General features: G+C 39.2%; 1 protein-coding gene across 1 annotated transcript in view; it reads right to left on the bottom strand.

The window, feature by feature from the left end:
• VPS4B (vacuolar protein sorting 4 homolog B) overlaps positions 1–14,442 on the bottom strand; it is an 18,205-nt gene extending 3,763 nt beyond the window's left edge. Inside the window, exons 1-10 of the mRNA XM_083827488.1 lie at positions 14,136–14,442; positions 12,817–12,928; positions 11,264–11,414; positions 9,826–9,893; positions 6,852–6,971; positions 6,458–6,614; positions 4,774–4,922; positions 4,525–4,606; positions 2,783–3,002; positions 132–269 (exon numbers count right to left, since the gene is read on the bottom strand). Of these exons, the coding sequence (XP_083683614.1) occupies positions 132–269; positions 2,783–3,002; positions 4,525–4,606; positions 4,774–4,922; positions 6,458–6,614; positions 6,852–6,971; positions 9,826–9,893; positions 11,264–11,414; positions 12,817–12,928; positions 14,136–14,162 (1,224 nt within the window). The 5' untranslated portion in view covers positions 14,163–14,442. The remainder of the gene's footprint in view (positions 1–131; positions 270–2,782; positions 3,003–4,524; positions 4,607–4,773; positions 4,923–6,457; positions 6,615–6,851; positions 6,972–9,825; positions 9,894–11,263; positions 11,415–12,816; positions 12,929–14,135) is intronic.

The raw sequence follows: 14,442 nt of genomic DNA, 5'->3' as shown, positions 1-14,442 counted from the left end.
GTTATGTCCAGCATGTCTGAAAACAAACAGCTCACCCAATTGCCTTGCATACCTCTTCGAAAAAGCCTTTAAAGTCGTCTCTGAGTTTCACAAATCAAGAAAGAAATGCCACAAAAAAAAAAAATACCTACCATGGAAACTTGTGGCTCCAGTAATTTATCACCTGGAACATCCATCCATGTCATTTCTTCAGCTTCAGGATCACCTGGAGAGCAAGGGGTGAACAAATCTACCATGATATTTGGATTAGACACTGATGGTCCTTTTACCTAAAAAAGAGAAACAAAACAGAACGAAAACCCTTTACCACTCAGTTTTATAGGAGTTTGTTTTTTAAAGTCAAGAAATTGAAGCTGAACATCATCTTTAGAGCAAAAACACTCCCTGATTTTATGTAGATGCCCTACCCATAGGGATATCATGTCCAGCAAAAGAGGAATTGCATAGAAGTACTGGCATCATTCACTTTGAAAACACACAGCTGCAGCCAGATACTTAAATTCACATCACATCAAATCCTACAAGCCTCCTTCTCTTAAGGCAGGAATGTCTGTAGAAAGCTAACATGCCAGCAATACTATTTGGAAAAAACGACTCTTCCTAGTCCCTGGTCACTTTGGGAGTCCATTCATCACTGGTTAACAGCTTTCTAAATACTTCTCCAGTAGTTGTCCCTGAGTGCTCCCCAAGTCAGGCAGCCAGCGATGCCTTTTTAAACTTTTACTTACTGCACTACAAAGCTCTGTGCACCTTTTCTGACAGCACTCGATAGAAAATAGGGCCATCTAGTGGGAGAACTGCAACCAGCCTCTTTTCCAGATGTACGGACAGACCCCCAGAAGCTGCACCAGGAGTCTCTTCCCTTTCTGCAGTGCATATCTAGGACCCACAGTTCTATTTTCTTTCATCATTATCTGAAGCATCACACATCCACAGGAACTCAGAACACATGCAAAGACTGAAAGACAACACACTAACCAGCTGGTTTTAACTGCAGAGAACTGGATTTGCCATTCCAATCTGCTTTTAAACTACAGTGCTTTGAACACAGATTGTAACCTCCAAAACACTGACAAACCTCAGTTATCATCACTTGGAGCAAGCAATGGTTTACAATGAGTTACTGAAAACTGAGCAAAGTGCTGTTTAGCTGGGACAAGTTGTCTGTTACTATGCAAATAGTTAATAAAGCCAAGATTTTTCTTATAAAAATAAGAAACTGTATCCAATTGAAGTACTAACAAAACAAGTGGAATAAACTTGACTTTTGTCAGAACACTCAAAGTACTGCAGTTCTTCCAGCAAAAGAGGTGAGAGGTAAGGATTGCCTTGGGTTGCTCTGTAAACTGTGACAATTGAGGTTATTTCTTGTACTGCGGTGGTCTGAGACATGCCTCGGATGCTTGCAAATTTCAGTGAAAGGCTAAAAAGGTAACAACCCATTGGTCAGAAATGTCATCGTCATTTAAAGTCAATAATGGATAAATACTTTAGGCATCCCTACTGAAAGGAAGGAATCAGCCAGAAAATCCCTGATACATCAAAATATTTGCTTTTTTTTTTTAAAAAAAAATACAATTTATGGCAGCGCTACTGCTTCAAAATATTTTTTCAAAATGTTCTTTGTATTTAAAACTAGGAAAAGACCCTCAAAAAACACTTAAAAGAGTACATTCTAGGGGGCATTTTAAGGGGCAACAAAATGATGACTTCCCTTCACAGAATCAAAAACCTCTGCAGAATACCTTAATGCAATACATGAATTTCTGTTAAACGAAACTTTGCAGTAAAAGCGTAAACAAAAATACTTTTAGTTTGGGTCTCTTAAAAAGAAGTTCAAAAAACCATCTTATTTAGTTGATACATTTTTATGTTTTTGGAATTTTGTTTATAACCACTGATAACCTTAACACATTTTTTCCCTCCACTGAAAGCATAACAGTTTAGAAACAATTTAAGCAACACTCGTGCAAATTCTCTGGGGAGAAGAAAATATTGCACAGATTCAATGGATTTAGATTGGTCTTAAGAACTCCAGGGGGTTGTTAGTCAGATGAAGTTTTTGAGATCCAAACATTTGGAAGAAATGTTTAAGTTTGCATATAATATGTAGACATCACTGCAAGATAAGCCAAACATATCTATAGCTTCAACAGCCTCTTTAGAGAGCAGCTAAATAAGCATAAGCTAACTTTCACATTACACCAGCATCTAGAAGATGTTTCATTGTTTGGGCAGCATGGAACCTTGCTCAGCTGTCCTGCATCTTTACTTTTGTCACAAGTAACATTAGGTTAAGATTCCAGTAAAAACAGTCACCTTAATTTTTCAGTTTGAAGGATATTCCAAGCAAGCAGAATGTGCGTAATTATAATTCACCTGTTTCCATATTGATGAGGAATACATTTACTAACACAAACACTACAGAAACATGAAGAACCAAATAATTTGATACAAAAAAAAAAAAAGAGCACCTCCGTAACACTCCATTTGAAGTTAACTTCAAACTGAATGCTTTTAACAATAGCTAGAGATGTGAAGAGTCAGAGCTTGGATTACACAGAACAAGTACCTAGAAACCAGCTGCATCAGACTTACGGCAGAACTTGTGTAAAAATGAAAGGTGATATCCATGTACTCTCTTAAAAAAAAAAAGGACAGTGTATAAACATTCATAAGCATTCAGTATTACCCAAACCAAACTCAGTTTACTTCTAAGAAATTTTCAGATCAAGATAATTTTAAGTCAAAATAGCATGAAAGTTTTTTGATTCTTACTTACTTTTTTAAAGTGAGTAGCTGATTGCACTATTCTAACAGGCTGCATCAGTGCATCGCGTACAATGATGCTTATATCTGCACCAGAATAGCCCTCAGTTCTTTTTCCAAGCTCTCGATAATCTGATTCTGTTAGGCGATTTGGAGTTGACCCAAGGTGAAGTTTGAACATTGCAGCCCTGGCATGGTGTTCAGGTAAAGGAATATAAATACGCTTCTCAAACCTGGTTTCAAAAAGAAAAAACAAAACACTCCACAGACACTGGCTCATGCAGGTGCACAATGGAAAGAAGCTTATGCAAATCAGTATATAGTTTGTTCCTAAGTGAAACTGCTTCTTTCTAATATTGTATTATAAACCGTTTAAAAAAAATCTAAGGCAAATATTCAACAAGCTGTTCTCATAAATAATACTGTAGCCACCATAAGCCAACATCCAAAATATAACAAGTATTTCATTTTCTATAACAAGTATTTCATTTTCAGGACAAAGATCATCTCTTTAGATTGTATTTTCTCCAGGTTCTCTCCACCAGATCTTGTGTTTTAAAAGAAAAAAACAGAAGGAAAAAAAAGTCTTCAGTGTTGAAGTACATTTGAGCACTGTTCACACTTGGAGAAAGAACTGCCTCATAACATGTTGAAGAAACCACTTTCTATGGTTTCTAACTACTTAGAAGAGAACTTTGTAGTTGGAAACAAATTTGAAGTCATACTCTCAACAGGGCTGTAAGTAGAAACTGGTGATATCTGCAGTTCTTCCTTTGAAGCAGCATCTGTTGTCACAGTAGAGATTACCTCCCACCAACAAAATGAGAAACTCAATTCTGTAGAACAGAATTAACTTGCTACACATGACAAACTGGGCCAAGGCCATGAAAAATTAATTGTGTTACTGCCATGTTGTACAAGTTCCTTTGAGTTTTACAGACAAAACTTAGATACTCTTTCACACTGCAAAGAATGACCTGAAATTTTAGGTAACACATCCATTTCTGTATCTGTCTATAAAACTATAGCCATACAGGATGGAAGCGACCTCTGGAGGCCACCTGGTCTAAATTCCCAAAGTACAGTCAGCTTGAATTAAGTATATAGATAAGAGTCAATGGCACTGTCACAGAAAAGCAATGTTCCTTTAGCCTACAAAAATGGCCACTGTCCAAGCTGTCCTCATCACAACATAACCATACTTGTAATGTAACTGTGTTCATCCTCTGCTGCTCCGCAGCTGAAAGATCCAGCTCATCAGATACATGTACAAAAGCTTTTCAACTAAAGAAAAGCAGTTAAAATACACTCTGAAAGATCACACAAGTTGTGTGTGACCAGTACAAAAACTTGGTAGTACTGCGTAACATAAAATTACATTTCCATGAAATTACTCAAGCTATTCAAAAGCTCCCTACAACTGAAATGGGCAGCTTTGCCCCCTCTTGCCCTTCTGAGCAGCATGTTTCATATCTTGTCCCCCATGCCAACCATGAAATCAACCAGCAAATACACAGAATAGTCTTCTGCTTGCCCACGCAGAATTAGCTGACCAAGATATGAAATAAACTACAGGGTAAATACAAGGGTGAACAATCCACCTCTTAAGTGGCAAGGGGCTATTGACTCAGTCCAGTTGTGTCTGAGAACATTAGCCACGTCTGCAAGCATTAACGAGATTACTGCCTCAAATAGCCTTGCGCTGAACCTTCACAACAGTTGCAAATTTCACACCATAAAAGAACACCATCATACCTTCTCCTGATAGCAGAATCCAAAACCCAGGGTATGTTTGTTGCTCCTAAGACCAATATTCCTTCATTGTCGACACCAACCCCTATGAGGGCAGAAATCATTTCACCATTTAGAAGAGAAACAAAGACTGTTTTAAAACATTGTCAAGATTTAATGGGGTGGAAGTGCAGATTTCTTTAGTGTTCTCATGCCAGCTGTACTTAAAATACACGCCTGAGTTCCTTTGATTCTGAAAACCAGTAAACTTACCTTGCATCTGGACCAGAAATTCTGTTTTAATCCGTCTAGCAGCCTCGCTTTCATTTTCACTTCTTGACCCACATAGTGAATCTATCTCATCAATGAAGATAATGGAAGGTTTGTTTTCTCTGGCAAGCTGGAACAAGTTTTTCACTAACCTTAAAAAAGGAAACAGCTGCAGTTATCTTAATGTAAACACCATCAAAAACACACAATTTAGGATTACGACAGTTACTTTGCTTAGAAAAAGCTAAAACAAAAAAAAAAACTGACCCCACAAAATGTATTAATAAAGCTACTCAAAGATACAACATTCTTCCAGCTCCAACAACTCTGCATTACGTGGAGGGAGATACCACAGTATAAAGGGAGGTGAAGCATCAGAGTACTCCGTGCATGATTTTGCGGGCAAACCCTGCTTAGTTTTACACTTCTACAAGACAGATTTAACTATATAAACCCACCAATTTAGAAAGAATCAAACCAACATGGCTTTGTCTTATTTAAGATTTGCAACTCAATCTGATTACCTCTAGAGATTTTCTAAGAAATATGTACATTCTTTTTTTTTTTTTAAATAATATTACAGAAGTCAGTTTGCCAAAAAAAAACCCGAGATGAATCTTACCAACATATTATAATAAGTTACAAAGGAAAATAAATAGCAACACGCTGGAAAATTCTTCATATCACTGACACTAATAACTTTGGGCAACAGTCCCAGCCTGAAGAGAAACTGAAAGTCTTTATATTGACTTTGACTTAAATGTCAAACAGAAAAAATGTCAAGTTGGACTCCATTTTTTTATTCCTTTTGCAACAGAAAAGCAGCTTAAGGTTTGTATCTTTTTTAGAGGGGAAAAAAATATCCAGTTCATACACTAAAGGCCTCTCTTCCTCACCCTATCAACTTGAAATTGCATTGCTCATTTGACACATACAACTATTAAAGCATGGTTTTGACAAGTATTCTCATCAATTTACAAAAGCCCTTTCTGTGCAAACCCAGAGCTCTCTCTCAATCATGAAATCCTCATGAGAACGCTAGATGGACAAATTCCTGCACTTCTAGATTGCAACGGATATCACTTCAGGCTTCCTGGTCTTGTTCACATGCCACATAGTAACAAATGAAGTTATGTTGAGGAAAGAAAATTTCATGGCTGCTCCTCACTTGCAAAAATGGTTTGGAGGTGAGGAGCAGCCATGAAGTTTTCTTTCTTCGTGTTAACTTTGTCTTCCAGATTCTCTTTAAAATCAGAATGAAGAAAAATCACCTCCATACAGACAAAGCAATACCATGTGTTAACCACAAAGCTGTTGAGACAGGTGAGTGGGGTGGTGACAAGATGAAAAGTACCCCCAAAATTTCAGACTGATGCAGTGCACAATCACAGCTGAGTTCAGAAAGCGGTGGTGATCTCCATAGTGCTCCTGACACCTTTCTGAAATAGTTTTAAAAACCCTCTTGAGCACTGAGGAGCAGTCCAGCTGCAGCGGCACAAAACGCAGCACATGATGGTATCTTTACCTGACTGACACTGCAGCACAAAGCATAGAAACACCAGAAGTTTGTTTTAACAAGACACATGACCCTTCCCTCAAATTTAATTTCTTTAGTGTCTTATCTAGCTCTGTAATACTAATTTCTTCTTGCCAGTATTTCTCTGGACCTCTGGCAACTCCAACTTACTTTTCGCTCTCTCCTAACCACTTCGAGACCAGGTCAGAGGAAGATACTGAGAAGAAAGTCGAGTTGTTTGCTTCTGTTGCAACAGCCTTTGCTAAATAAGACTTTCCTGTTCCTGGTGGTCCAAACAGAAGAATCCCTCTCCAGGGTGTTCTCTTTCCTGCAAGAAAGAAACCATCATTCGTCAAAAAACTCTATCAAAAACAAACCTATTTTTCTGACGAATCCTCCCTAATTTATTAGGTTTTCTGTATCTACCTAAGAAACTCCTGTCAGTCACACCACTAAGAGCTCAGCTGGTGTTTCTGATACATCAGTATAATGTTCTTCTCATACTAGTGCCACTCCCAACTTCAACAGTAGCATTAGAATAAGAAATAAATGATGTAATTCTGACCTGTGAACAAGTGTGGAAATTTAATGGGCAAGATCACTGCTTCTTTAAGAGCTTCTTTGGCACCTTCAAGGCCTGCAACATCACTCCATTTTACATTTGGTCGCTCCATAACAATAGCACCTGTAAGAAAAAATTATATAAATTAGCGATGCACATTTTTCACAGCTTCCATTTGAAAAAAAAATGCCCATGTTCATAACGAACAAGATCAAACCATTTCTAAGTAGATTTAAAGAATAAATAGTGTTAGTCAAATGGACGCTATTTCACAGAGGTTTGTCACATTGGTTTATTGGAGTAAAACATCGATAACTAGAATACTCAAGAGTGAGCAGAAGTTCTGCAGTGCCCAAAGCTAGTTTGTAACTGACCAGAAAAAAGGCATTTAGTATTCACAGAGCAGTATCTTCACTAAGGGTACCGAGACAGCATCTCTCACTGAAGCCCACCATTGTACTTTCCAAAAAATTCGAAGTTTCATTGTAAACAAGGAAAGAAATAATGTAGTTGCGTAAGCCCAGCACTTAGAAGATCCTCTAGCAGATAAAGTAACTTGTTGGTTACCTAGATGTGCAATAAATAGTCTGAACATCCATTGCATAGGACTTTTAAGAGCTAGGGCTGAAAGCATCAGAAAGTTTACTTTTTCTACAGCTTAGCAGGCTCCACGTATCTTCCATGTCTAGCCACGTTCTCTCTAAGTTTATCACCAAGTCTTATCTCAATCAACAAGTTATAATTTGATTTTAGCCAACTGAACTGTGATTTAGCCTCCTCTTCAGGCTTCAGATTAATTAGTCTGATCTCAACAATGTTTTGTCTCGACTACTGCTAGACGGAACAACTTGAATCTGAACTAGTAATGTAATAATAGATTTTGAAATCCTGGTCAAGGCAAATCCAAAAGGTAAGAAAAATCTTCCCAGTTGAACGAGTGCCAACCAACCCAATGCTTTCAAATACGCTGAAGTTTCAGCTGCCCTATTTGTATACCAGCAGTTTTCTGTAATTTCACAATTAGCTTTCACCAGTTATTTTCTTGACACCTTAACCTTATGCCTTCAGAACTCTGCAAATTGATTTTGTTAAGGCTTTCTTTTTTTTTTTTCCTTTTAGAGAACTGAAAACTTACTGCTAAGTTACTTACTGCTGTTAGCCAAACATGGCTAACAGATAAAGCAAATAACACTTGCTCAGTTTTTCAGCATCTCTGTTGAGATTTTTTCTTTCCCACGTCTTTTTCATGAGATTGAAAGGAACATTTTTGTTAACAATTCCAGTTGTTAACAAATATGTAATTTGGAGTCCAAAAAACATCATCATGTTGCTCAGTGTGTTAAAAGCACTACAGTACAAGTTTGCAATCAACTTCCTCTGTATACACTGAAATTCAACCCCTCATTTTCAATACAATAAATCCTTCTGCTAGGTTAATTATATCTCAGTTTTTCTTAAAGTATACAGGACTAAGGGCTCCATAACTAAAATAATTAGTAGAAATGGTAGGAACAGCAAATTATTTCAAAGCTGAAGTATCAGTTATCTGCCCCAGACATACCGTGATAACTGAAATTACCGCAGTGTAAGAGATTACCCACACCAGGACACAAAAGGAACTGGACATCGTAGGCTTCCTAATTTTGTAGGTGTAAATGAATAGCTGGAATATTAAGCAATAGAGTGCAAAAGGCCTTTAAAATTCTAAACACGAGTACATGACAATAAACCCACAATTACTACCCAGTCTGAATGTCAGTGGCCACTTCTCCCACAATAAGTCAAGTTGCTGCTATAATTAAAACCTTGAAAACAGACATAGATTTGGGAAAGTTCCATAAGGCAAAGTCAGTTAAGAGTAAAAAGGCAGTAAAATTAAATACAGGAAATATCTGTGGCTGTTGTGGGAAGCAAACTAAGATGAGTAACGTGAAGACTGCCCAGAGTTTATACACTGAGTATGAGACTCCTACGTTAAGTTTAAAGACACCAAGGATCTCATATCTCAGATTTCCAAAGCATGAAAACAAATAAGCAAGAACCTTGCCATTTTATAGAAAAGTCTTAAAGAAGTGCTAGGTGCGAGACACTGTTTCTTGAAGACTGAAGGTCAGATTCATGTGGGAAGAAAGAGTGTTTATAGTGAGAGATAGGGGTAAAAGTCCAATGCTCGTCATTTTTCTGTTGTTTTAAAATACAGGAAATTGTCCCTTAGAACTACACATGAAATCAAATAAAGGTGTCAAGAAATAGAAAAAGCATTGCAGTTTCAAAGTGTCATACAACAGCTCCCGAAATTATACAAGCTGAGAAATCCGTTAAATGCATTCGATCTTTTCTACAATGAAGTTTCTTCAGATTTGTATCCATCACCTGTCAGGGAAGCTCTGAACAATTCTTCACAGTTAAAAAGTAGTAAGTATCAAGCAAAGCTACTTTTTTTAGCGTATAAAAAACTTGTGCTAGCTGCCATATGTTGCATCACTGAACATACAGAGCATTTGAGTTCAAAAACCCAATTCTGTTACTCAGCTGAGTATCACTTATCACTGCAATGTGAGGAAATACTACAAGAACAAGAACCCATCTTCTCGACTTCTAAACTCGAGTGCAAGCTTCCCGTATTTGTATGATGTCTGTTACCTTAGGCGATAATACTCCAACACGCAAGAGTAAAATAGTGATACAGTTTAGCAAGTAACTACCTGAAACCTTGCAACTGTTCCCTTTGGAAAAATGCTTTCCTGATAAATGATAGAATTCAAACAGGAAACACAGAGGACGGGAGATGAACTTCAACATATTCATGGCACACAAATGCATACCTCCATAAAGACTACACTTTTGTATGTGAACAGTATATACTAATTGAGCCACTTAATTACAATATGTTAATCCATAACATATATGTGCCAGTAATCTAGAAATTCACTTGACTAAAGTCATCTATTTAAAGAAAGGGAGACTTCAAAGTTACCTTGAAGTTGATTCTGTAGCTTCTTTTTCTCGGGATCCTCTGACTCTCCTTCCCCATCACTGTCATTCCTTGGATACAAGAAAAAAAATATTGAAATACATTGAGAGACTGCTTCTTAGATTAAAAAGTAAAAAGCAGAAAGACAGCACTCTGAGGAGAAAAAAAAAAAACCCTAAAGATTTTAGGCTCTTTCAGATCTCTACAAGTTTACATCATTGTAGTTCTGCTTCTCCACACCACACTCTTTCTAATCCCCTCTCCTAACTGTTTCAACTTCCTCTTCCAGGTCTGATCCCTCCTCCACTTAACACACTTCACATGCTTTGAGCCATCCTCTAGGAAACAAAAGCCCTTGTACTGAACAGCATGGAAGCACCAAAACGGTTCAACTGTGGATGTTGGCACTTATCCCCTATCTGAAACTGCAGTTGGGCTTGGTCAATTCCATCTAGTACTATAAAAACTCTACACCCACATCTTGTCAGAATAAAGGGAACAGGAAGTTACAGAAGGAAAAAAGTAGACTAGGTAGAGAACAACGGGAGGGCAGGTCATGGAGTCATGCAGCCTCTGTGACAGTAACAATCCCTTCTATTACAAACCAGCAGAATGCAGCGCAGCTCCAAAAAATAAAACTGATGAGTAGACAATGAAGGAGACTGAAAGTCAGATGAAGTTTCAAGAGACAACTGAGCAACACTTGCTGTTCAGCGCTGCGAAAAAGGGCAATCTCACCTGGAGATACCTTCCTGAAACCCTTCCTCTCCCCCGTCCCCATAGAGCCATCAGCAAATGCAAAGGAGGCTCTGCTTGTTCAGTAGGTCTGATTCAGCTCTCTGATACGTAAAATGAAACACAGATCTAATAAAAGGAAAGCAGTGGAGAGGCTAGGCAGCAGCAAGGCACTGGAGTGATTCAGGCCATCTTATGGAACATCACCCTACAACAGAGCCTTTTGCACCTCTTACCATGCGAGACAGATAAAACTCAGGCCACAGTAATCATCAGTCTGCATTTATTTTCTAGTTAGCAAGTATTCACATGCAGAAGAATTGCGTCATCAGGCTCACTACTGTTAAATCTGATAAGAATGTGTTAGTCTGAAATAGCTTTCATTCGTCAGTGAATTTCCTATGCAAATATTCAATCATCTTAGTAAGCAAGCACAGAAAAGCCCGTGATATTAATTCATGTTATTTTATGTTGTTCATGTTATTTTATGTTGTTCATGTTATTTTATGTTGTTCATGTTATTTTATGTTGTTCATGTTATTTTATGTTGTTCATGTTATTTTTCTTTTATTAGCCCACTGTACTTCAACATCAATAGTCACGTGAAGCGTTTCAAAAACACTAGTGAAAAAGATCTGTGAAAAGCTGAATTTTAGAATAAGTTGAATTCAGGAAGTATTTTGCTTTACCTTTTCCCGAAACATACCCTTTTCCATCAGTAGGACCAGACTCTTTAACTGGTTTTGGTGCAGATTTTTCTTTCTTTTTCAGATATTCTTTCAGTTTTTCTGCTCTGTCCAAGTATTCTGCACATCTCAATCTAATGCTCTGTTTTGCTTTATCGCCCTGTGCTTCATCTAAGAGTTTGAAGAGAAACAAAGTTATGTTAACAGCAAACACATGTGCATCAATCAGAAAACAAGGCTAGATCTGTCATCTTTATGTCTTATGCATACACCTCTCTCAGCGCTCACCACATAACCAAGTTCCTCAACTACTTATTTTTCTCCTGTACCATGGAAAGAAGGAGTGACAGGAAGGAGTAATCATCCACCAGAAATCAAACACACACCTGAACATTGCTTTGGCTTAAAACCCGACTGAACAGGATTAAGGACAATGGCACTGGAAGTTTTTTCTGTCAGCCTGTCAAACTACTGTCCATTGTTTTAATAATTCATTTTCTAATCTAGCTCATCAAGAAGATGCTTGTGCTGAGCGATTTTTTTTAGTCTGGAAACACTTTACCTTTCCATAGCCTGCTAATTTTAGAAGTCGTTCGCACCAAAGAAAAATGACATAAAACAACTGAAAAAGACAGGTGTGCTTCAACAGCCACACTGTTCTCTTAGTCATTATTATAGTATTTTAAATCAGCAATCAAAATTTAAAATATTAGGTTTAGATGCTCAGTTTAACAATGCCGATGTAATTTTGGAAAAGCACGAAGTCATACTCTGTCAAAGTCCATACGATTTAAGCTAAGTCAATTTGTGTTTTATCAATTCCTTAGTGACTTTTTTGTTTGGTTCAATTCCCCCCCCCCCCCCAAATTACAGAGATCTGTAAGTGCACTTATGTCTGGCTAGCAACCCTAACCTGCTCTGTTTATGGCTGTACATTAAGAGAATCCACTCTTTGCATACAAACACTGCACACGAGATAGAAGGTACAAAGAACCGTGAAAGAGAAAGCATAAAATAATTATGAGGGTATGGGAACCGAAGGAAAATGAGAACGTAAAAATCCATCCCATACATTTTGTTGGTCAAGGTGATGAGTAACAGAGACATTAAGGAACAAAGATGCCAGCAGAAATGTAGGAAAGCAAGTGGCACGAGTGAAAAAGCAAGAAGTGCTCCGTGGATACTACAAAGAGTTCTTGCGTATGATATGGTTATCTGCACAACAGAAGTACAGGAATCCCTGTACTTCTGTCGCACTTCCTCATTTGCAGTGGCCAGCCTGAGGCACTACAACAGAAACCCAGAGGGCAGACAGCAAAACCCTGTGTCCCTCTCAAAAAAAAAACCAACACTAATAAACACTCAAAGAAAAAAAAAATCTGTTTTCTTACAAGTAAGGAGTAGAATGTAGCGAAGGCAAAAGCTGAATAACACATGACCTCAGTCAAACTACAGTTAGCAAGTGTCAACTGATAATGAAAGTCAGATTTGAAATACTGATGTCACCATAAGAGATTACTCTGTGCAATTTGGCTATAAAACTCTACTTCATGACCTAATACATTGCACTTACATTTAATAACGTGAAGAAAATACTGGACAGCATGCTGGTACAAGCGGAAGGCTTCCTCATAGTTGCCTGCTTTGTCTTCCTGTGCTGCCTTGCTAGCAAGGTCTATTGCTTTCTGTAACAGAAACAAATAATTAAAGTAAGTGCTGTCTGACAGCATTTTGCATAATCAGAGAGATTTTAAACTGTTGCTCTGACTTATTTTTGATATGCAGCTTTTCTACTCTTTAACGTTTACCCCAAAAAGCTGAAGGCAACTGATTGCAAGCCTTTGATGGCACTCTGTACAGGACATTTCCATCTTTTCATGAACAGTGATAAGCAAAACTTACCAGCACACAAAGAAGCAGTAAGTGACAAGATTAATATTCTGCGTAGTAACTATTACTGGTTTGTCTATGCAGTTTTAATCACCAATCTCTTGCATTTATTACGGAAAAGTTTAGAAATACATTTCATGTTTTTTTGTCACAGACGATTTCATCCACGAGTCATGACATCGGAAAACCTATTGACAGCAGAGTCTATATAGGAAGTACACGATTATAGAGTGCTGAAACTAGCTCTATCACTGTTCCAACCCCAAGCCGGGAGTTAGCTCAAAGACTGATGATTTGGTTAGCTTCTCTTGAAGGATTTAGGTTCTTGATACCCAATTATGAAATTCTAATCACTGCTCTAGGAGGGAGCAGGGGGAAAGGAGCCCACTAGACAGAAAACAGCTAAATTATGAGCACCAAAAGAGCTCTATTAAGGAGGATTTAGGGATGAATTTTTACCTTGTTTACTGAACTAGTTTCAAACAGAACTGGCTGTAATTTAAGCCACCGTGCTGTATACACTGACCTGTGGATTTATTGATATCACTGTTATTCCTTTGCTCTCGAGTGCTTATTACCTTCTATCACGCTTGGCTCCTTGGCCGTGGCCTATACCACTTCAGGGCAATTAGAAACGACAGTCTGAACGTCTAGCTCATGGAAGCTTAAAAACGACCAGTTAAAAAAAGCCAGAGGTCACTAACGCTACCTTAATCTCTGATAGCCCCGCATGTACTTTCCTCACATACGGTCCGTTCCTCTTCCTATGTGTAACACAACCACTGTGAGCACGCTAGCTAACGTCAGGGAGCAAGGTGAAGGCGTTCAAAAGAGCTTTCAACAGACATTCCTGTGCACGTACTCTTGCCAGTATCCAGACACACTGAAACCGCCTCCCCCCCGCGCCCCAGCTGACACCCGCCCGGCACCGCCCGAGCGGCCAAGGCCTCCCCGGACGGGCGGGCACCCGGCCCGGGCCGGGCCTTTACCTCAGGGCCCTACCTGCAGGTTGCCGGTGGTGCCCGCCATGGCGGGGCGCTGAGGGCGGGGGGTGGGGGAGGTGGGAGGGCGCCGAGGGGGTGCCGCCGGCCGGAGCCGCCCCGAGCCCAACCGAAACCGCGGCCCCTCCGCCGACCGCTTCCGCACTACAGCGCCGCTTCCGCACTACAGCGCCGCTTCCGCTTCCGCTTCCGGCAGCGCCTCGCTGACGTCAGCGCGTCTCGCATGACGTCAGCGCGCCCCCTTGACGTCACGCGCCCCCGCCCCGCCCCGCCGCCCTTGAGGGAGTGGTTGCGGGTAATGGCGGCCG

The sequence above is a fragment of the Anser anser genome, assembly GCF_964211835.1.
Source record: "Anser anser genome assembly, chromosome: 2".
In the NCBI taxonomy this organism is placed as follows: Eukaryota; Metazoa; Chordata; class Aves; order Anseriformes; family Anatidae; genus Anser; species Anser anser.
This window is presented reverse-complemented; position numbering and strand designations above follow the sequence as displayed.